This window comes from Salmo salar, chromosome 01 (assembly GCF_965601325.2).
Source record: "Salmo salar chromosome 01, fSalSal1, whole genome shotgun sequence".
NCBI classification, from domain to species: Eukaryota; Metazoa; Chordata; class Actinopteri; order Salmoniformes; family Salmonidae; genus Salmo; species Salmo salar.
This window is the reverse complement of record NC_138291.1, coordinates 11,434,382-11,458,941: the sequence shown is the minus strand read 5'-3', so window position 1 is coordinate 11,458,941 and position 24,560 is coordinate 11,434,382. Positions and strand designations below refer to the sequence as shown.

Genomic DNA, 24,560 nt, shown 5'->3' with positions numbered 1-24,560 from the left:
AGCTGTTCTAAGGTGTAGTCATTAGACCAACAGTTACAAACGAGAGTTTCTATTAGACAAATTCAGGTATGTTTATCCCCATTTGTTCCGTTTGTTTCCGTTTGAGAATGAATACACCCCTGATCACACGCAAACCCAGTTCACTTTCATAGCAACCACATACAAACAGCATGATCAATTTGCTCATTGTATAATTCCTTCTGGCATCTATGCGCTCTCCTCCTCTCCTCCTTTTCCCTTCGCTTTCATCCATGTCAATGTGCCAATTTTAGTTTGTTATTCACTGTGTCTCATAGCATCATTGCCATGGGCTTTGTCAGTTATTGTCAACACTGGCTACATGTCCCCAATGATTGAGTGAGTCTATTGGCAATTTCCCGTCTGACTAAAAACTCTGCTCTCTATGCAAAGTGATAGTACACTTCCAACTGCAAATTGACAACGTATCACATCAATTCCCTCAGCTTGTGTGGTTGTGTCCCCATGTGAGGTAATATCCTTCCTACAGTACGAGGCTTGATTCTCTTCTTGTTTATGGGTGGGCTAAATCCAAGAGGCAAAGTAGCTCTGGTTCTTAGTAAAAAAAAATATTGTTTGCTTCAGGGCTGTAAGTATCACTTATACAAATCATATATATATATAGTTTTATTTGTCTGCGTTTATAATGGAATTCACCTACTCAAGGTAAGGAAGACACTTTTCATGATCAAATAGTGTTCAAAATGAAGCCCAGGAAAGGTACTCCCTCTACTGGACATATATTGCTATGAGATCTTGTGCGTGATTGAAGTTGAAGATGACAATGTTCAGTTTTTCCCAACAAACTAAATACAAAATATAGACTACATGTAATATATTTGCTTATTCACCACAAATAACAAATAGTAATACATCCTCACATTAAGACTGTCTGTCTGACATATTTCATCTTATCATAAATGTGACATAGGTAGTCTATTTAATCTTATCATAAATGTGACATAGTTAGGCTACTTAATATTGTCATAAATGTGACATAGCTAGCCTATTGTATCCATCTCCATCATTCACCTTTGTTTTATTATTTATATTTGACCATGGCTTTTCTCCAGTTCCCTATGCAAATCCTCTGAATGTATTTTCATTTAACAAATTAGTTAGTCATGACTCATCTAGAACAGGTGTACCGGCGTGATTCCCGTGTGTTAAATTGGTGGGCAGAAATATTTTCATCCCGTCTTTCACAGGCACAATACACCCTCCCTCTGTTGACCTTGCCTAAAGCTACAAGTGCAGGGAACGCGTATGGAACCAGTGACTGTGACGCAGTGCAGGGCCTGTCAAATGCCCGTAGGACTGTATGGCACAATAGCAAAGCTTGCGTTTCATGAATCAACGTCAAAGATGACTGAATGGCATCAGACTATGATGATCTGTCTCCAGGGTGGCCCGGTTACCACCCAGTTTTAATAATAACACCATAGAAAGTACAACGCACAGGCCGATCCCAAATTGAACACATTGCTGTTTCCTACCATTACACATGTCACAGGTATGTTGTGGGAGATAGACGAACAGTCATTGGAAAAAAACTTTATGAACCTCTGGTTTGCAAGCGTATAGCTTTAATGTAGTGGTTATTTATTACAATTTGTTCTCCCATTATGATAAAATACATTTTTATTGAGGTTAAAAAAACCATACTGTAAATAATAAACGCAAAAACCTAGACTCCTTCATAGTGTAAATAATCAACGCACGTGTTGACTCCATACATAGGTAGTCACCTCCCTCATGTTGCCTTTTCCTTGGCTGTTTGAAGAAATGGCTCGTTGGCGCAGCCTACTGTACCGATGTGACAGTGCGACAGCTGAATGGAGCATATCAATCTTTTCCACTAGCAATAGGCCGACACACAAAATAAATCACATGAATTGCTTTTTTTTGTGTGAATTTGTCATCTTTATTTGCAAGATGAACAAACCATTTGGGCATGCAACTCCAATCTACTAAATTACTCTCATAGTCCCCCATCACCGCGCCAGTCATCCAAAGGATTGTAGTTGAAGGTTTCTCTCGCATTTTCTATCACAACATCGGTGTCCGTTTTTGGTCTTCCAGCGGCATTCAAACGTGTCTCTGTGCGTCATGCGTAACAGCTGTGTGTAAAATACAATCCGGAAGTATAAGCATCCAAAGATGGCGTTCCTCTCGTAGAAGGCACTTACTGGAAAATTAACTATTGCTATTGTTTATTGATTGAAGTTGCATTTTAACAGATACATGATGTCTCTGGAAATGTTTGCCTGCTGTTGATGAAAAGATATTTCCCTCAACCAGAATGGCAGGAGTACAATATACTGCAGTCGGCGGCGATTCCTATACGGTGAGAATATGATGCGTCGTGGCGAGTGTTACATCCTGTTATGAACCGCAAATAGCAGTTTAAAAAAGAAATTGTCAAATGTAGCCAAAGAGCGATGCATTAAGATACATTTTGTCAAATGTTCAGTCTGTAACTTGAAACAGCTGGATGAGTATGTCCAACATGTTTATTAGATCCACTGCCTGTTTTATTAGTTACATTAAGGCGTTTAAAGTTTTGTGATTAGTCTTATTCATTCGTCATTTGAAGATATCACATTCCATTAATACACTCTGTATTCATGCAATAACATCATGTGGGTGTGGCCAACATGTCACCTGTGTCACTGCCCACATATTTGAAGTGTCTCTTGAAATATTTATGACCCCTAAGTGAATGGATTTGTTTGTTTGCATTTACAGGAAAACCTAATTGGAACTTTGCTGGCCATTTTTGGTAATTTGCTTGTCAGCATCGCTGTAAGCATTCAGGTAAACTCAGGCAACTGCCAACCCTCATGTTGTATGTTTTGGATATAACAAGGAGTGGGTGTCGAAAGAGACACAATATTTGTACAACAGTGGTTCTATTTAATTGTCTTTATTTTCCTGAATTCTCCAGAAATACAGCCATGTAACATTAGCAGGGACCAAGGACCCCCGTGCCTTTTACCGAACCAAAACATGGTGGTGTGGCCTGGTACTTACCGTTCTAGGAGAAGCAGCCAACTTTGTCTCCTATGCCTTTGCACCTTTATCTCTAATAGCTCCATTGAATGCAGTGTCTGTCATAGGTAAGCAAATTACACTTCACTCTCACTGCTCGGGAGCTTGACCTATCATAGCCTGGGGTGTATTCACTAGAAACCAAAGAGAAGCGAACGGAACGGGGAGCGACCTACCTGAATTTGTCCAAAAGAAACTCTTGTTTTCATTGCAAAACGTTTCCCGTTTGGACAAAACGGTTTCCGTTGCTAATGTTTTTTTCTACGGTGCAAAACGTTTTGCAACAGTGCCAACTTATGAATACACCCCTGAACTTGGAATTTAATGTTGACATGAAATAAAAGGGAATGTGTTCCAGATTTAAGTTGTTTATAACTATATTATTGATATTTCGGAAAGCAAACAATGCCTAAATGTAATGTGGCATTTTTTTTTTATCATGTTTAATGAAAATTTGTTTTTTTCTTCTTTTCAGCAAGTTCAATCTTAGGTTTCATTTTCCTGAGAGAGAAATGGAAGCCAAAGGAATTTTTAAGTAAGTTCAATAGGTATTTTACATTTTATGATTCGGTGTTGGAACTGACATGCTGCTTTAGGCAAATTGTATGGAAATTATGCTGAGACAATGCAAATACTGGTCCCACTACACACGCTGCTATTTGCTATGGATTTTCTTTTCCAGTCATAAAATAACCTGAATAATAAAGTATTTTGGGGAAATGGGTGAAAAGTCTCTGAATATTTGTTTGGATAGTTAATCAAAAACAACAAAAAAATGTGTGTTTATACAGCCATTTACTTAGCATTTTATAAATACAAACCCCATATTTGGAAAGTTTGTGTACCAAAAGCATTTCTATACAATGCATGTTAATGCTAACATGAATGCTTGTCTTTGACTCTAGAGCGATACGTTTTGTCTTTCCTTGGATGTATCTTGACGGTAGCCGGGACCTACCTCTTTGCCACGTTCGGACCCAACTATCACCAGAAGCTTACTGCGGAGAACATAGTGAAACAGGTCGTAGGATGGCCCTTCCTCTTGTATGTGGTAAGACATTTGATTCTGTATAGGAGAATGGATTGAGGGATTTCATAAATACTCTTAAGTCTACATACTTCACCTTTCTGTGCATAATTAGAATGTATTAGATTTTACGCCGCTCTGGACAAGAGCCTAACTTTTTTTCACCAGGTTGTTGTTTTCTTTGGCAACCCGATTTCCCCCGCCTCTATGTTATGATAAATGGGCTATTTATAAGAGCCAGTGTCCTGCTGTAATATCTCCTGTTGTTGTTTGGGTTTTCTACGGACAGTTCCTGGAGATTATTACCTTCTGTCTTCTGCTGTACTTCTACAAGCAGCGCAACGCTAATTACCTTGTTGTCATTCTCCTGCTGGTGGCGCTGCTCGGTAAGTTGGATGACGGCAAAATATTAATGTTCAATATCTAGCAACAAAAAACTATTTTCCGGACATCAGCAACAGAGAACAGCAGAGGTGTGTGTGTGTGTGTGTGTGTGTGTGTGTGTGTGTGAAGACCTCAACCCACTGATAAGTAGAGCCATGATAAACAGTCCAATATTTGCTTGATAGGAATTGAACTCGGGTCTAAACAACAGAATTCAAATAAAAATGTTAAGTTTTTCATGAAAGTTGCTCTTTACTGAAAGTTGCTCTTTTCTCTAACGTTTCTCTTTTTAAATGGCTTGTTAACCACCCTACTGCACGATGCTTCTTCCCCAGGTTCTGTGACGGTCATCACAGTGAAAGCGGTGGCAGGCATGCTGGTTCTCAGCGTCCAGGGCACCATGCAGCTCAACTACCCCATCTTCTACGTCATGTTTGTCTGCATGGTTGCCACCGTGGTCTTCCAGGCTACGTGAGTGCACAGGCAGTTAGCAATAGCTAACCATTCAGTCCATTTTCTGAAAATAAAATACAAATATTTGAGCATATACAGTCCCAGTGGAATGAATGCATCCAAACTTTTGACTGGTACTGTATGTGGTAAGTATTCTATGAGTAGCCTACAGGGTAACTAAATGTATTGTTTATATATAAGGTCTACTGCTATGTAAGACACTTGTATTGTTTATATATAAGGTCTACTGCTATGTAAGACACTTGTATTGTTTTTGACTGACACCACATTGTGAATCCTCTCAGGTTTCTCTCCCAGGCTACTCACCTGTACGACTCCTCCATGATAGCCTGTGTGAACTACATCTTATCCACGTCCTTTGCCATTGTCGCAGGTAAGAGAGCTGCTGACATTGTCAATTTAACCTCTGTGGAATCACAGCTCAAGAAGATGTGAACACCAGTCTTTTTTTTTTCTTTTTCTTCTCATTTACAGGAGCCATATTTTACCTGGAGTTTAATCACGAAGACATTCTTCACATCTGCATGTTTTTGTTGGGGTGAGTAGGCTGTTCTATAATTGTCCACTATTATATGTTTACATGTGTCAGACTGGATATATGGGGATATGGCCCCAAAACTAGGGCTATCAGATGATTAAACAAATGAGATGGTTGTTTTTTCCTATTAGTTAATGATAGGAAGTGCTGTGTGATTGATAGCGATGTAATGTCTTATCTCTGTCCTTCATTAGATGTTTCTCTTGTTTCCTGGGAGTCTTCCTGATCACCAAGAACAGGAAGAGGCTAAAGGCCTTTGAACCCTATGTGACAATGGACATGTCGCAAGGTAATGAAGGTACAGTTCCCTTTGCCCCCTCCATTGTCCCCAATACGAATTCAATAGCTTGCCGACGTTGTACGGTAAATTCCTTGCATCTTCTGACTTTGATATCAAAACTCGCTTGACTGTCTTGCAACGTTAACAAAAAAAAGCTACCTGTGAATTATGATTGATGCCACCATTGTGCTCTCCACGCGACACAGGCAATCTAATGGGAACATTTAAAAAAAAATCTAGAAACAAAAAACAATAGGTCAATTGGTTTCTCTGCCCCATTGCCATGAATTCAAACTCACATTGAGTTAATGACATATGCCTTGTGTTATAGATTCACCTTGTGTTATAGATTCACCTTGTGTTATAGATTCACCTTGTGTTATAGATTCACCTTGTGTTATAGATTCACCTTGTGTTATAGATTCACCTTGTGTTATAGATTCACCTTGTGTTATAGATTCACCTTGTGTTATGAATTTATGTAATTCTCACCCCTTTTCCTAAACGCAGGTATTCCCACCATTCACGACAAGGGCTGGCGAGCGGTGCAGCCGGACTATAACGGTTCATTTTCCTACGGTGCCCTGGTTAACAATGACAGCGTGGCGCCCGCCACTCTACCAGAGCTGGATCATGACCAGCTGGCAGTCACACCCAGTCCCACCGCTGCCCCCTATAGTTCGGCTGACCTGAAGAACGACTGAGGCACCCTTCAGACGTGCTTCAACCCCCTTTCCCCCCCGTAGGCTGCGTCTCAATCCTCCACCCTTCTCCTGAAGTGGTGCACACGTCTGGAAAAGGGTTCAGAATAGGGATGTAACCATAGACTCAGTGTAGGATGATGTCATCATTACTATGTTACCCCCATCTGGCCATGTCTAACAATAAGGAAGTGTTTTGTGGGTTGTCCGAATCATGCTGTACAGCAGTGGTTCCCAAACTGTGGGGTGCCCCCCCCCAAAATAAACATTTATTATTGTTCTTTTTTAGGGGGGGGGGGCACCCAGTCCAACTTTCAACTTACTCTTGAAAGTTGTAATAGTAGAATGCAGAAGGTGCAATTTCTAAATTGGTTAGTGCATCATCAGTTCTTCTTGTCATGTCAGTCATTGCCTTCCTTAGTGAGCTATGTAGAACTTGTCTAAAAATGTCCAGATCAACTAGCCCATGTCGGCTAACATTTTCTAGATAGGTTTTTTAGCCCTTAGATTTTATGTTTGAGTCACTCAAATATCACATTAAACATGACAAAATTTGCTTTAAATGGGGGGGGATGTTCCCCAATGCTGGAAGGGGGGTCTGGGATGTTCCCCAAAACTGGAAGGGGTGTCTGAGTGAAAGTTTGGGGACCCCTGCTCTACAGTAATTCAACTGAGCTATATACTCCTCTTTTAATGTCTTCCTATCGCCAGACTGCAATGAGGGGCATTTCAACCATGACACATTAGCTTTATTCCTGCAATGAGACATTAGCTTTACTTCTGCAAATCATTCCAAGAAAGGTACTGAAGTATCCTGAAGTCGTCACTGACCACGGACAAACATCGACCTGGATCCACGCAATCCAGGCCCATAGACATCATGTCATACCTTTGGACATTAATGTGCCTTAGACTAAAGCACCCTGCCTGTTTCTCCCTGCTGTTGTCTTGTTCGCCACATAAGATTGAGTGACTTATTCCATGTTAATGCATTTCTGCAGGATTTCTTTTAATAGACTTGCCAATGAATACTGTCTGCAGTTTTCCTTGTATGTTTTGTTTGAGCAGTTGAAGTCACCCCACAATTCTGCCTCTGACGAGCAAGACGGTGTACGACTGCTTAGTCCCAAAATGGTTATAAACTGTTATTGTTTGAAGTTATTTTAGTTGCATTTGAATCATCAAGTTGTAGTTGGGACTATGGTCTTAAATGCACAATGATTGTGTGAATTTCATGTAAAACTGAAAGAAATGGTGGAAGATGTTTAAAAAAAAAAAACATATTTATTGTGTTTGAAGCATTATATGATGAAGGTTGGGAGGCTTTATTCAAGTGGTCTTCTTGTGTTAGGAATGGATTTGACGCTCGGGCTTCGTATCTACATAGCGTCTGACTGGGAGTGCTGATCTAGGATCAGGTCCACCCTCTCCATGTAATCCTGGACTCTAACTCTGAGACGCTTTGTGGCTACGGTCCCTGTTCTGCTCACCACACTATCCATTTATAACAATGTCAATGAGTGTGACGCCACTTTTCCGCTCTTTTTAAATACATATGTTTTTAAGTTGGAATCTACCATAGTTTAGCTGCATTTATTATGTGGACTAATGGGATTCTGAATGTCTTAAGTTATATAGATGTTATGACAATTTCCTTGTATCACTGTGCAAGCTAAACCAATATGAAGAAATGTGTGAGTGACTGAGCTGATTTACAATAGACTACTATGTCTCTGGTCAACACTTGTTGTTTGTCATTCTGCCAGTCTTTTCTATGAATAGAAAATCCAGTGGCACTGGCACGACCAATGAGCTCACAGTATACTATTGTTTTCTTCCTGTAATGAATGATTTGTAACCCATAACCTCATTGCCACCACTGCTGCTGTATTATGAACTAGGTAAGCAAATAAAAAATATACTACTGACGTTCATGCAAAAGATTCATGCATAGATATGACCGTATGAAACATTAAATTGGGATGGTACCCAAATATAGTTTTGGCGACGACAGAATGTCGTTTTTCCACTAGGGTGGATGAGCTGCAACAAGTCAATTTGGAGTCTCGCCCTCTGAGGTGAGCTGAAATTGCGGAAATATTAGTTTCAGACTTGATATTTTCCTAGTCGTGCAGTTTTTGTGGTATGTTAAATATCTCAAAGATTTCCAACCCATTGTCACTGTCGCAATATATCCCCGAAGAGCTTCAGCATTCAGCATAGGGCTTCAGTAAAGTACAGTGTGCGGTGTGTTTACTGCGTGCTTGCCACCAATCTTGAACACGAACATCCTCCCCTTGCTCAATTCCCATTGGTAGAAAAGCGCATCAGCTGGGTTGTCATTGGTCTCACCTGGCAGTGACCGGTGCTGGTGTAGGCTGCATCAGATATTGTACAATAATCTAATGTAAAGAAACACTGCGTCAGAGAGATACATCAACAACTGTAACCAACTGTTTTTCTTCAGGCGACAGTGAATGTTGACATTTCCGGCTGGACTGTCTTGACCAGAAATCATATTGACATTCTGGAATATTTATTTTTGCTCAATGATAGTGGTAAGTCGTTTCAAGAGGCCACTATTCCGTCTGTCACTATAAAAAAATTGTAAATATATGCGTGATTCTGATTCGTTGACATGTCGCTGTGGGTCATTTTGACATTGATGGAGTTTCGCCCTTAGTGACAGCTCAGCTGGGCTAAGCTTTTACCTGGCTGCTCTTATGTAACAAGTTTTGAAACAAATCGGTAGCTTTTAAAGAGAGATAAGTAAATATTCCGTTAGGCTACAATGTTACAGCCTTGCGTTGTTGACATGATACATAATTTGTTGTAGTCTGTAGGCTATTCTGCGGTTTGGAAAGAAAAATATGGCATGTATAGTTACGTTACCATTCAGAAGTTTGGACACCAACTCATTCAAGGGTTTTTCTTTATTTGTACTATTTTCAACATTATAGAATAATAGTGAATACATCAAAACTAGGAAGTAACACATATGGAATCATGTTGTAAGCAAAAAAGTATTTTATATTTGAGATTCTTCAAAGTAGCCACCATTTGCCTTGATGACAGCTTTGCACACTCTTGGCATTCTCTCAACCAGCACCTGAAATGCTTTTCCAACAGTCTTGAAGGAGTTCCCACATATGCTGAGCACTTGTTGGCTACTTTTCCATCACTCTGCTATCCAACTCATCCGAAACCATCTCAATTGGGTTGAGGTCGAGTGATTGTGGAGGCCAGGTCATCTGATGCAGCACTCCATCACTCTCCTTCTTGGTCAAATAGCCCTTGCACAGCCTGGAGGTGTGATGGGTCATTGTTCTGTTGAAAAACAAATGATAGTCCAACTAAGCGCAAACCAGATGGGATCGTATATCGCAACAGAATGCTGTGGTAGTCATGCTGGTTAAGTATAAATCACTGACAGTGTCACCAGCAAAGCACCATCACACCTCCTCCTCCATGCTTCACGGTGGGAACCACACATGCAGAGATCATCCATTCACCTACTCTGCGTCTCACAAAGACACGGCGGTTTGAACCAAAAATCTCAAATTTTGACAGATTTTCACTGGTCTAATGTCCATTCCTCGTGTTTAGTCTTTTAGTAGTGGTATCTTTGCAGCAATTTGACCATGAAGGCCTGATTCATGCAGTCTCCTCTGAACAGTTGATGTTGAGATGTGTCTGTTACTTTTTGGACTGCAATTTCTGAGGCTGGTAACTCTAATGAACTTATCCTCTACAGCAGAGGTAACTCTGGGTCTTCCTTTCCTGTGGCGGTCCTCATGAGAGCCAGTTTCATCATAGCACTTGATGGTTTTTCGACTGCACTTTAAGAAACTTTAAAAGTTCTTGACATTTTCTGGATACAAGTCTTAAAGTATTGATGGACTGTTGTTTCTCTTTGCTTATTTGAACTGTTCTTGCCATAATATGGACTTGGTCTTTTACCAAATAGGGCTATCTTCTGTATACCCCCACCTTGTCATAACACAAATGATTGGCTCAAATACTTTTTCAAAATTGTATAAGGACTTCTTCCTCAACTATGATTATAAACGTCATAATAAGTTCTTATTACAATGTATTAATTTATAATTCAGGTTAGGTAGTGCTTCAATTATCCTTCTATTGGCCGCCAGATGTCACCCTATCCCACAACAGCGTTAGAAATGATCCTCAACTGATGTATTTGTTTAGGGCCCCGGTTCACCAATAGGCGCCCCGCGTGCCAAATTCGGCCAGCAGTTGATTTTATTTGCCCCCCCCCTTCATGTTTTCTGAACACTTTTATTTATGTTGGACATAAAATACTGTGAAATCACCAGGAAATCTGTACAAAGGGATTTTAATTTAGGAAATCTGTTCCCAAGTATTCCCACGCATTAATAGAGAGACACGTGATCGTATCCCAATGTGATCAAGGTTTGAAATGATTCTGTTTTTGTCAAGTATTATATCTGGTTGGGATTCTTGCAGTCAATTCGCAGTGTACAAATTATTTATAACTATGTTCTCTTCCCCCCCCCACACAATCTGCTCAAGGAAAAATCTGCCCACTGCTGAATGTGGTTTATACCCCTGGTGAAGGGTATAAATGCTTGTGTTGAGGTCTTATAATGGGAAACACCCATAGACCTATAAGGACAAATAGGAATATCTGCAGTGTTTTGGTTTGATCTATATTCTTTTCACTTGTTGACTAGAACTGTCTGTCTGACATAAGATTGTGAGACCATGCAAGGAGCAGGGAAATTTCACCATCAATGTATACAATAGATAGATTAGTTGATTACTTGAGACAAGTGAAAACAAAATACTTTATTTTTGTATCTCTCTCTCTCTCTTTCCAGTCTTATCCCTGCTAGAAGCCCCAGAAAAGTTCCACCCACCCAGCAGCTCACCTCTCCGCCTCTATTCCCTGCCTCTGTGTCTTTGGACCTGGGTGGCCATGCTGCGGGAGGGGGCCAAGGCCTGGAGCAATGTCTCGGAGGCCTACAGCAGCGACCCTGAAGAGGAGGAGGAGGAGGAGGACATGGTATGTGAGGAAGACGAGGACGGAGAGGAAGAGATGATGGACCTGAGTGAGCTGCCCACTGCCCTGTTCGCCTGCAGCGTCCACGAGGCCGTGTTCGAGGAGGACCGCCACCGGGTGAGACACTAGTGATGATGTCACTTCCTGGTTCGGTTTCACCATACCCCCTGGTTGGGAGCAATTCACCTTTTTTTATCTGACTATCCATCAGAGGAGGCTGGTGGGAGGAGCTATAGGAGGACGGGCTCATTGTAATAGCTGGAATTAAATAAATGGAACGGTATCAAACACATAAAATATATGGAAACAACATGTTGGACTCCGATCCATTAATTCCATTCCAGCCATTACAATGAGCCTGTCCTCCTATAGCTCCTCCCACCAGCCTCCCCCGCTATCCATGCATGTGTGTGTTACCTTACATTAGTTCTGGATTAAGTTCCAAAAATAGCATGATGTCATTATCAGCTAGAATTTGCACCTCACACAGCCTCAGCCTGGCCAAGTTCAGTCATCTCTCCCACAGTGGCTGCCAATGGCCCAGGAAGCACACCTGCTGCCACAGGATTCAATGGTGACATCGATGCCTGAAATCATTCCATGCTGGGGTCTGATATGATAACTCACACATCACACACTGTCCCTAGCTGAGCCACTTGCCATATTCAGTCACCTCTGTCAGAGTTATGTGTGCTCATGTAAGAATGGTATCATTGTATGAATGCACATGAGGTTAACTTGGCCTGTGCCTGAATACAGTACAATGATATAGTTATTGCAAGATTGTACACACACACACACACACACACACACACACACACACACACACACACACACACACACACACACACACACACACACACACACACACACACACACACACACCTAAACTGAACCTATGGACCCTGTCCACCTCTGTGACACAGATCAAGGCCTGTCACATCTTTATCTACCAGGGATGACACACTTGGCCCAGGCTGTCTAGTGAAGGAGAGAACAAAACAAAACAAACAATACTTAATAAATGTTCTACCACTCTATTCTAATTAGGCCGTCACAGCATCCATCCCTCCAGCTGGCATGTTTCACATCCCACTCTCTTTCTATTCCCTTCTCTTTCACTCTCTCTGTTCCCTCACTAGTTCCCTCACTCTCTCTGTTCCCTCACTAGTTCCCTCACTCTCTCTGTTCCCTCACTAGTTCCCTCACTCCCTCTGTTCCCTCTCTAGTTACCTCACTCTCTCTGTTCCCTCACTAGTTCCCTCACTCTCTCTGTTCCCTCACTAGTTCCCTCACTCTCTCTGTTCCCTCACTAGTTCCCTCACTCCCTCTGTTCCCTCTCTAGTTACCTCACTCTCTCTGTTCCCTCACTAGTTCCCTCACTCTCTCTGTTCCCTCACTAGTTCCCTCACTCTCTCTGTTCCCTCTCTAGTTCCCTCACTCTCTCTGTTCCCTCACTAGTTACCTCACTCTCTCTGTTCCCTCACTAGTTCCCTCACTCTCTCTGTTCCCTCTCTAGTTCCCTCACTCCCTCTGTTCCCTCACTAGTTCCCTCACTCTCTCTGTTCCCTCTCTAGTTCCCTCACTCTCTCTGTTCCCTCACTAGTTCCCTCACTCTCTCTGTTCCCTCACTAGTTCCCTCACTCCCTCTGTTCCCTCACTAGTTACCTCACTCCCTCTGTTCCCTTTCTAGTTCCCTCACTCCCTCTGTTCCCTCACTAGTTCCCTCACTCTCTCTGTTCCCTCTCTAGTTCCCTCACTCTCTCTGTTCCCTCACTAGTTCCCTCACTCTCTCTGTTCCCTCTCTAGTTCCCTCACTCTCTCTGTTCCCTCACTAGTTCCCTCACTCCCTCTGTTCCCTCACTAGTTACCTCACTCTCTCTGTTCCCTCACTAGTTCCCTCACTCCCTCTGTTCTCTCTCTAGTTCCCTCACTCTCTCTGTTCCCTCACTAGTTCCCTCACTCTCTCTGTTCCCTCACTAGTTACCTCACTCTCTCTGTTCCCTCACTAGTTCCCTCACTCCCTCTGTTCCCTCACTAGTTACCTCACTCCCTCTGTTCCCTTTCTAGTTCCCTCACTCCCTCTGTTCCCTTTCTAGTTCCCTCACTCCCTCTGTTCCCTCACTAGTTCCCTCACTCTCTCTTTTCCCTCTCTCGTTACCTCACTCCCTCTGTTCCCTTTATAGTTCCCTCACTCTCTCTGTTCCCTCACTAGTTCCCTCACTCTCTCTGTTCCCTCACTAGTTACCTCACTCCCTCTGTTCCCTCTCTAGTTCCCTCACTCTCTCTGTTCCCTCACTAGTTCCCTCACTCTCTCTGTTCCCTCACTAGTTACCTCACTCTCTCTCTGTTTTAAAATAATTACTCTCACTTTGTGAACTTGGTTGTTTGTACATCCTTCCCTCCCCATCATTTTATTCCTGACATTATATAGATTCACAATTGCTTTTTTCCAGCTTTAATATTGCAGATAAAAGGCACAATCTATCAATGTAATTTTCTGCATCAAAGTTCTTGACATTTTCCGGATTGACTGACCTTCATGTCTTAAAGTAATGATGGACTGTCGTTTCTCTTTGCTTATTTGAGCTGTTCTTGCGATAATATGGACTTGGTATTTTACCAGATAGTGTTATCTTCTGTATACCACCCCTACCTTTTCACAACACAACTGATTGGCTCAAATGCATTAAGAAGGAAAGAAATTCCACAAATTAACTTTTAACAAGGCACACTTGTTAATGGAAATGCATTCCTGGTGACTACCTCATGAAGCTGGTTGAGAGAATGCCAAGAGTGTGCAAAGCTGTCATCAAGGCAAAGGGTGGCTACTTTGAAGAATCTCAAATATAAAATATATTTTGATTTGTTTAACACTTTTTTGGTTACTACATGATTCCATATGTGTTATTTCATAGTTTTGATGTCTTCACTATTATTCTACAATGTAGAAAATAGTAAAAATAAAGAAAAACCCTTGAATGACTAGGTGTGTCCAAACTTTTGACCGGTACTGTATATCTTACTAGATCAGGATATTTAAGCTTCTATATATCCACTAGTTTTAATATATCCATAATATTCGTAATTTCCTTAAGTGTTTGAGGGTGATCGTTTGTGTTGTGATTTCCTTTACGGTCCGTTAAGGTATCGTATTATAATCTCCCACCATAATAATTGAGTCATGTATTAACTGTAAGCTCGCTAAATCATTCTATTTTCATAGAAGCGTGGATCATCTTTAAAAGGATCCACATGGGAGAAATATACCCCCCAGCCCTTTTTCCATACAACTTTGTCTAATGGTGTATAATGATTATCCTGTAAACAGTAGATATTATATTCCTTCTCTTTTAGCCAGGTAAAGACTGATCTTCTTTTCTTATCATCTACTAAGCCATTACAATTATAACTAGCTATACTTATTTCACCACTGACCATACTGACCATAACACATTTTGATTATACTTGCCATAATATATTCCACCCGATAAAACCTCCCCCCATCCCAAGTTGGGTTGTCGTTCCAGTGACAGGCTGACCACCCCTGCACACATGGATCCTAGGACTTTAAGATATAGGGGCCCATCCTTTAAAAAGAGCACATGGTGCCATCTACAGAACCAGATTAACAGCCCACATCATTTGGAATGCCTTCACCTCGGTTCCACTACATTTAGTTATTTAAACATGTATACTGTGTCTTCGGGAAGTATTCAGACCCCTTGAATCTTTCCCCGTTTTGTTAGGTTACAACCTTATTCTAAAATGTATGAAATAAAAAAAAATCCTCGTCAATCTACACACAATATCCCATAATGGCAAAGCAAAAATTTTTTTATAGAAATGTTTGCTAATTTATATAAAAAAATGAAATATCACATTTACATAAGTATTCAGACCCTTTCCTCAGTACTTTGTTGTAGCACCTTTGGCAGCGATTACAGCCTCAAGTCTTCTTGGGTATGATGCTACAAACTTGGCACACCTGTATTTGGGGAGTTTTGCCTATTCTTCTCTGCAGAGCCTCTCAAGCTCTGTCAGGTTGAATGGGGAGCATTGTTGCACAGCTATTTTTAGGTCTCTCCAGAGATGTTCGATTGGGATCAAGTCCAGGCTCTGGCTGGGCCACTCAAGGACATTCAGAGGCTTGTCCCAAAGCCACTCCTGGATTGTATTGGTTGTGTTCTTAAGATCGTTGTCCTGTTGGAAGGTGAACCTTCACCGCAGTCTGAGGTCCTGAGCACAGCAGGTTTTCATCAAGGATCTCTCTGTTCTCCGTTCATCTTTGCCTTGATCCTGACTAGTCTCCCAGTCCCTGCCACTGAAAAACATCCCCACAGCATGATTCTGCTACCACCATGCTTCACCGTAGGGATGGTACCAGGTTTCCTCCAGACATGATGCTTGGCATTCATGCCAAATAGTTCAATCTTGATTTCATCAGACCAGAGAATCTTGTTTCTGATGGTCTGAGAGTCTTTAGGTGCCTTTTGGCAAACTCCAAGCGGGCTGTCATGTGCCTTTTACTAAGGAGTGGCTTCTGTCTGGCCACTCTACCATAAAGGCCTAATTGGTGGAGTGCTGCAGAGATAGTTGTCCTTCTCTCCACAGAGAAACTCTGGAGCTCTGTCAGAGTGACCATCGGGTTCTTGGTCACCTCCCTGACCAAATTCCTTCTCCCCAGATTGCTCAGTTTGGCCGGACAGCCAGCTCTAGGAAGTGTTGGTGGTTCCAAACTTCTTCCATTTAAGAATGATGGAGGCCACAGTGTTCTTGGGGGCCTTCAATGATGCAGAAATGTTTTGGTACCCTTCCCCAAATCTGTGCCTCGACACAATCCTGTTTCTGAGCTCTATGGACAATTCCTTTGACCTCATGGCTTGGTTTTTGCTCTGACAATGCACTGTCAACTGTGGGACCTTATATACATAGGTGTGAGATATTCCAAATCATGTCCAATCAATTGAATTTACCACAGGATGACTCCAATCAAGTTGTAGAAACATCTCAAGGATGATCAATGGAAACAGGATGCACCTGAGCTCAATTTTGAGTCTCATAGCGAAGGGTCTCAACACTTATGTAAATAAGGTATTTCCGTTTTTTTAAAATACATTTGTTAAATTTCTCAAAACCTGTTTTCACTTTGTCGTTATGGGGTATTGTGTGTAGATTTCTGAGCAAATAATTTTATTTAATCAATTTTAGAATAATGCTGTAATGTAACAAAATGTGGTAAAAGTCAAAGTGTCACGTCCTGGCCAGTATAAAGGTTAATTAGTATTGTAGTTTGGTCAGGACGTGGCAGAGGGTATTCATTTTATGTGGTTCGTGGTGGTGTGTTTTGTTGAAGGGGCATTTGGTTTAAGTATTCCGGGGTTTTTGGGCACTGTTTGGTTTTCAGGTATTCTATGTTTAGTCTAGTATGTCTGTTTCTATGTTTGGTTAATTGGGGTTGGGACTCTCAGTTGAAGGCAGGTGTTGTCTATCTGCCTTTGATTGAGAGTCCCATATATTAGGGTGTGTTTGTGTTTGTTATTTGTGGGTGATTGTTCTGTGTTGAGCCTTATGCTTTGCCAGACTGTTTGTTGTTGTTGTTGTTGTTGTTGTTGTTGTTGTTGTTGTTGTTGTTGTTGTTGTTGTTGTTGTTGTTGTTGTTGTTGTTGTTGTTGTTGTTCGTTCATTCTAGTGTTTTGTTATTTTGGTATTCATTTTTGAAAATAAATAAACGTCAAGATGAGCCTGCACTTACCTGCTGCGTTTTGGTCCTCCTTCACCGACGACAACCGTGACACAAAGGCTCTGAATACGGAAAGTATTTTCCGAAGGCACTGTATATTAAAAAAATCTTGAAATATTTAAATATATTCCCACAATTGACAAATAGTATGCATAATAATATAAGCACTTCTATGAAGGATCGTTGCCCATAACAACGGTCGGTAGTAGGAATTCTACATTTTTGTCAACAGATATGGGATTCATACACTCACTCACCCCACCCCTCCCAAACAAACACCTCTGCCCCTCTCTCCCCTTCCACCCACAGATCTGCGTACACCCCCCCCCCCCCCCCGCATACACACACACACACACACACACACACACACACACACACACACACACACACACACACACACACACACACACACACACACACACACACACACAAGCACAAACTCAAATGTGCAACAGTTGTTCCATCCCTGACCCCAACTCAAGAGAAGACTTGATGTGTGAATGTGTTTAACTGTTTAAGAAGGCATGCCAAATTGATTAACCAATATCTAGTCCGAGCAGATGGAGCCCAGCCACATACGCTCGTCCCCCGTTGTGACCCATCTTCACAAGCACCTCTGTGCAGTCAGACCATTTGATTATTCTGTGCCGCCAGGACCACAATATTATACCTCCTCTTTAATTGTCCGACTGTGAGTCCCTTCCTATGGGTTACTGCAGCCAGTGTTTGCCAGCACTGCCACTACCTGGGTGGGTGTACTCCACTGGAATTCCTACCGGCCAGGTACGAGGACGTCAAGGTTCTCATTAGCAGCTTTGAAAAATCCTTGTATATTATGTTCACACTTCCGGGGTCTTTGGCTTTTGGACCAACCCTGTCAGGGCTCAGAATCTTGAGGCGGCAGTTCTGCTTTAGTGGATCTCTGACCTCGTTCACCTTTCTGTCATGGCTGCGTAGGCTACTTGCAGTAGGTCCTTAGGCGTCGCTCAGGTCGGTGTCTAGGATATAGGGTTGGCACCGTTCCATCATGATAGGACAAAAATAAGCAAACTATATATTTTAATTAAAAAATGTACTGTATATCCCATATCTGCGCAACAGTGAAGACTCTCGCTACAGAATGTCACAACTCCTGCTCGAAGACACACATGGGTTCTGGAGATGCCCCCTCACACTTCAGTTAGTGGATGTCAATATATTGTTCACCGCACACTTCATTTGAATAAGCCTGACTAAAACAATAACCATTTTGACACTTATTTGAATATTCAAAAACTGGCAACAAAATGAGAAAACCTTTCAAAGGTTACGCAAAAACTCGACACCCCTGAATGTTGTAGGTAAGAGAGTAGGTGATCGTTTTTGGTCGTTGTCTGGTTCATTGTGCATGAACACACACAAGGACACACACACACACACACACACACACACACACACACACACACACACACACACACACACACACACACACACACACACACACACACACACTGTAACGTCTGTCGTTAGGAATGGACCAAGGCGCAGCGGGATTGTGGACACTCATGTTTATTTAAATAAAGAACACGTAAAGCATCCACTTGAAAAAAACAATAAACAGAACTTACGACAGCAACAGTCTTGCAGGCTCCTACAAGGCAGTGCAAGGACAACTACCCACGAAAACCAAACAAACACACACCTACTTATAGGACTCCCAATCAGAGGCAACTAGAAACACCTGCCTCCAATTGAGAGTCCTGCACCCAAAACTACACATAGAAAACAAACCTAGAACCTATACCAAACTAACACAGCCCACTACACCACACACAAAACCCCATAATACAAAACAAATATACCTCTGCCACGTCCTGACCAAATATAATAGAAATAATACCTAAATATTGGTCAGGACGTGACACACACAAAACATAAATCATACACACAAAACACACACCCACGTGCAATGAAGGCTCCATATTTACATAATCCCTTTGTTCGTTCACCTTCCCTGGTTAAATCTCTGGTGCAATGATTCTTTCTCATCTGTAAGAACACACATCCCAAACTCAGCCTACCTCCTGGTGAGACAGAACATCGCAAACCTACATTCAGGAGCCAGTCTCACACCCCCCTGTCTTCTCCACACACACGCACGCGCACGCACACACATACACACGTAAATATATATATCACACACACACACACACACACACACACACACACACACACACACACACACCGTATATATATACACACACACACACGTATATACAGTTGAAGTCGGAAGTTTACATACACATACACTTTTACATACACTTAGGTTGTCATTAAAACTCGTTTTTCAACTACTCCACACATTTCTTGTTAACAAACTACAGTTTTGCAAGACGGTTAGGACATCTACTTTGTGCATGACACAAGTAATCTTGCAAACAAAAGATTACAGACGGATTATTTCACATATAATTCACTGTATCACAATTCCAGTGGGTCAGAAGTTTACAAACACTAAGTTGACTGTGCCTTTAAACAGCTTGGAAAATTCCAGAAAATGATTTCATGGCTTTAGAAGCTTCTGATAGGCTAATTGACATAATTTGAGTCAATTTGTCCCGAGAACCATCCGGATGGCTGCTAACCAACATGGCATTAGCTTCATCTTATGTATTTCAAGGCCTACCTTCAAACTCAGTGCCTCTTTGCTTGACATCATCTGAAAATCCAAAGAAATCAGCCAAGAACTCAGGAAAATAATTGTAGATCTCCTCAAGTCTGGTTCATCCTTGGGAGCAATTTCCAAACGCCTGAAGGTACCACGTTCATCTGTACAAACAATAGTAAGCAAGTATAAACACCATGGGACCACGCAGCCGTCATACCGCTCAGGAAGGAGACGCGTTCTGTCTCCTAGAGATGAACGTACCTTGGTGCGAAAAGTGCAAATCAATTCCAGAACAACAACAAAGGACCTTGTGAAGATGCTGGAGGAAACAGGTATAAAAGTATCTATATCCACAGTAAAACGAGTCCTATATCACCATAACCTGAAAGGCCGCTCAGCAAGGAAGAACACAGTGCTCCAAAAACCGCCATAAAAAAGCCAGACTACGGTTTGCAACTGCACATGGGGACAAAGATCGTACTTTTTGGAGAAATGTCCTTTGGTCTGATGAAACAAAAATAGTATTGTTTGGCCATAATGACCATCATTGTGTTTGGAGGAAAAAGGGGGAGGCTTGCAAGCTGAAGAACACCATCCCAACCGTGAAGCACGGGGGTGGCAGCATCATGTTGTGGGGGTGCTTTGCTGCAGGAGGGACTGGTGCACTTCACAAAATAGATGGCATCATGAGGAAGTAAAATCATCATTTACATTACATTTTAGTCATTTAGCAGACACTCTTATCCAGAGCGACTTACAGTAGGGAATGCATACATTTCATACATTTTTGTTGTTGTTGTACTGGTCCCCCGTGGGAATCGAACCCACAACCCTGGCGTTGCACACACCATGCTGGCGTTGCAAACACCATGCTCTACCAACTGAGCCACAGGGTGAGCATGTGGATATATATTGAAGCAACATCTCAAGACATCAGTCAGGAAGTTAAAGCTTGGTTGCAAATGGGTCTTCCAAATGGACAATGACCCCAAGCATACTTCCAAAGTTGTGGCAAAATTGCTAAAGGACAACAAAGTCAAGGTATTGGAGTGGCCATCACAAAGCCCTAATCTCAATCCCGTAGAACATTTGTGGGCAGAACTGAAAAAGCGTGTGCGAGCAAAGAGGCCTACAAACCTGACTCAGTTACACCAGCTCTGTCAGGAGGAATGGGCCAAAATTAACCCAATTTATTGTGGGAAGCTTGTGGAAGGCTACCCGAAACGTTTGACCCATGTTAAACAATTTGAAGGCAATGCTACCAAATACGAATTAAGTGTATGTAAGCTTCTGACCCACTGGGAATGTGATAAAAGAAATAAAAGCTGAAATTAATCATTCTCTCTACTATTATTCTGACATTTCACAGTCTTAAAATAAAGTGGTGATCCTAACTGACCTAAAACAGGGAATTTGTACTAGGATTAAATGTCAGGAATTGTGAAAAACTGAGTGTAAATGTATTTGGCTAAGGTGTATGGAAACTTCCGACTTCAACTGTACATATCCCAACCAGAAGCCATGGATTACAGGCAACATCCGCATCGAGCTAAAGGCTAAAACTGCCGCTTTCAAGGAGCGGGACTCTAATCCGGACGCTTATAAGAAATCCCACTATGTCCTCAGACGAACCATCAAACAAGCAAAGCGTCAATACAGAATTAAGATTGAATCCTACTACACAGGCTCTGATGCTCGTCGGATGTGGCAGGGCTTGAAAACTATGATGGACTACAAAGGGAATCCCAGACGTGAGCTGCCCAGTGACACAAGCCTATCAGACCAGCTAAATGCCTTTTATGCTCGCTTCGAGGAAAGCGACACTGAAGCATGCACGAGAGCATCAGCTGTTCTGGATGACTGTGTGATAACGCTCTCGGTAGCCGATGTGAGCAAGACCTTTAAATAGGTCAACATTCACAAAGCCGTGGGGCCAGATGGATTACCAGGATGTGTACTCAAAGCATGCACGGACCAACTGGCAAGTGTCTTCACTGACATTTTCAACCTCTCCCTGACTGAGTCTGTAATACCTACATGTTTCAAGCAGACCACCATAGTCCCTGTGCCCAAGGAAGCACAGGTAACCTGCCTAAATGATTACCACCCCGTAGCACTCACATTGGTAGCCATGATGTGCTTTGAAAGGCTGGTCATGGTTCACATCAACAGCATCCTCCCGGATACACTAGACCCACTCCAATTCCCATACCGCCCCAACAGATCCACAGATGACGCGATCTAAATCGCACTCCACACTGCCTTTTCCCACCTGGACAGAAGGAACACCTATGTGAGAATGCTGTTCATTGACTATAGCTCAGCGTTCAACACCATAATGCCCACGAAGCTCATCACTAAGCTAAGGACCCTGGGACTAAACACCTCCCTCTGTAACTGGATGCTGGACTTCCTGACTGGCCGCCCCCAGGTGGTAAGGGTAGGTAACAACACATCCGCCACGCTGATCCTCAACACTGGGGCCCCTCAGGGATGTGTATTTAGTCCCTCCTGTATTCCCTGTTCACCCACGACTGCGTGGCCAAACACAACTCCAACACTATCTTTAAGTTTGCTGACGACACAACAGTGGTAGGCATGATCACCGAAAATGATGAGACAGCCTATAGGGAGGAGGTCAGTGAACTGGCAGTGTGGTGCCAGGACAACAACCTCTCCCTCAATGTGAGCAAGACAAAGGAGCTGATCGTGGACTACAGGAAAAGGCGGGCCGAACAGACCCCCATTAACATCAATGGGGCTGTAGTGGAGCGAGTCGAGAGTTTCAAGTTCCTTGGTGTCCACATCACCAGTGAACTATCATGGTCCAAACACACCAAGACAGTTGTGAATAGGGCACGACAAAACATATTCCCCCTCAGGGGACTGAAAAGATTTGGCATGGGTCCCCAGATCCTAAAAAGGTTCTACAGCTGCATCAACGCCTGGTATTGCAACTTCTCGGCATCTGACCATAAGGGGCTACAGAGGGTAGTGCGTACGGCCCAGTACAACACTTGGGCCAAGCTTCCTGCCATCCAGGACCTATATAATAGGCGGTGTTGGAGGAAAACCCATAAAATTGTCAGAGACTCCAGTCATCCAAGTCATAGACTGTTTTCTTTGCTACCGCATGGCAAGCGGTACCGGAGCTCCAAGTCTAGGACCAAAAGGCTCCTTAACAGCTTCTACCCTCAAGCCATAAGACTGTTGAACAATTAACCAAATGGCCACCGGACTATTACATTGATATCATCAGCATCAGCATTTGTGGGTTCAATTACAGTCTCAAAATGGCCAGAAACAAATAACTTTCTTCTGTAACTCGTCAGTCTATTCTTGTTCTGAAAAATGAAGGCTATTCCATGAGAGAAATTGCCAAGAAACTGAAGACCTCGTACAACGCTGTGTAGTACTCCCTTCACAGAACAGCGCAAACTGGCTCTAACCAGAATATAAAGAGGTGTGCGAGGCCCCGGTGCACAACTGAGCAAGAGGACAAGTACATTAGAGTGTCTAGTTTGAGGAACAGATGCCTCACAAGTCCTCAACTGGCAGCTTCATTAAATAGTACCCGCAAAACACCAGTCTCCACGTCAACAGTGAAGAGGCGACTCCGGGATGCTGGCCTTCTAGGCAGAGTTGCAAAGAAAAAGCAATATCTCAGACTGGCCAATAAAAAGAAAAGATTAAGATGGGCAAAAGAACACAGACACTGGACAGAGGAACTCTGCCTAGAATGCCAGCATCGTTGAGACTGGTGTTTTTGCGAGTACTATTTAATGAAGCTGCCAGTTGAGGACCAGTCTTTCATCCCGTTGTTATGGAGTAACGGCTTTGTGCGAATGCTTTATTTTACAGCCCAGTTAAAGCTGGTACCTTCCTTGTATTTATATGGTATTAACTAAGAAACGTTGTGGTAACAATGAATGCTATCTGGTACTTACCTGAAAGGATTCAACATTATTTGGAAGTACCATTTGGTATCAGAATAGTAACTACCGAGTGGCGCAGCGGTCTAAGGCACTGCAGTGCTTGAGGCGTCACTACAGATCCGGGTTCGATCCGATGTGGTATCAGAATATGAGGGGTGTGTGAGGGAGTATTCAGTTAGTAATGAGAGAGAAGGAAGGGTGGTGGTGGAGTGGGTTAGGGAAAAGGTCAGGAAGGCTATTAAGACGGCCCATTTCTCAGACAGTCTATGCCAGCAACCTAATCAGCAAACTGCATGGTTTTCAGATGCTTTCAGTGCTGCTGGTGGGAACAATACTTGTAGGCTGCTTTCGCTGCCTATGGTGATTCAGGAAGACCCCCTATCACAAAATAATAGCACAATGCTTTTTGTGGTGCAGACATGTAGCACTGCCATGGAACAGTAGTGAAGCATCGGTAGTGCAGGGAAAAGTCCATTCTTAGTAACCCCTCACGATGTAAAGTGCTTTGAACACCAGGAAAATCCTAATCTAAAGTAATTATATCAAGCTTAAAGGGATACTTCGGGATTTTGGCAGGATTAACTCCCCAGAGTCAGATGATTTTGTGGATACCATTTTTATGTTTCTGTGTCCAGTATGAAGGAAATTAGAGGTAGTTTCACAAGCCAATGCTAACTAGCGTCAGCACAATGACTGGAAGTCGATGGGTATCTGCTAG

At 42.5% G+C, this 24,560-nt stretch overlaps 2 protein-coding genes across 3 annotated transcripts in view; both read left to right on the top strand.

Moving 5' to 3' along the window:
* Positions 1 to 2,053: 2,053 nt before the first annotated feature.
* nipal3 (NIPA like domain containing 3) lies at positions 2,054 to 8,401 on the top strand. Of its 2 annotated transcripts, none has more exons than XM_014213489.3 (11): positions 2,054 to 2,365; positions 2,767 to 2,835; positions 2,966 to 3,137; positions 3,545 to 3,604; positions 3,975 to 4,120; positions 4,386 to 4,482; positions 4,816 to 4,951; positions 5,239 to 5,327; positions 5,429 to 5,492; positions 5,687 to 5,781; positions 6,283 to 8,401. In XM_014213489.3, the coding sequence occupies exons 1-11, from the start codon at positions 2,321 to 2,323 to the stop codon at positions 6,474 to 6,476; spliced, it is 1,167 nt and encodes a 388-aa protein (XP_014068964.1). In that variant the 5' UTR covers positions 2,054 to 2,320; the 3' UTR covers positions 6,477 to 8,401. The 2 variants fall into 2 exon arrangements, with proteins under 2 accessions (XP_014068964.1, NP_001158791.1); NM_001165319.1 differs by having other exon boundaries at positions 2,165 to 2,365; positions 5,687 to 5,790.
* Positions 8,402 to 8,849: 448 nt separating this feature from the next.
* LOC106613138 (calcipressin-3) overlaps positions 8,850 to 24,560 on the top strand; it is a 91,573-nt gene continuing 75,862 nt past the window's right edge. Inside the window, exons 1-2 of the mRNA XM_014215215.3 lie at positions 8,850 to 9,031; positions 11,336 to 11,634. Coding sequence (XP_014070690.1) covers positions 11,434 to 11,634 — 201 coding nt within the window. The 5' untranslated portion in view covers positions 8,850 to 9,031; positions 11,336 to 11,433. The remainder of the gene's footprint in view (positions 9,032 to 11,335; positions 11,635 to 24,560) is intronic.

Excerpts from the sequence above, each read along its gene's own strand:
- nipal3 (NM_001165319.1), top strand. The coding sequence starts at position 2,321 with ATGGCAGGAGTACAATATACTGCAGTCGGCGGCGATTCCTATACG. Across the intron at positions 4,121-4,385 it reads GGCCCTTCCTCTTGTATGTG|TTCCTGGAGATTATTACCTT; the intron begins GTAAGACATTTG and ends TTCTACGGACAG. Across the intron at positions 5,328-5,428 it reads GTCCTTTGCCATTGTCGCAG|GAGCCATATTTTACCTGGAG; the intron begins GTAAGAGAGCTG and ends TCTCATTTACAG.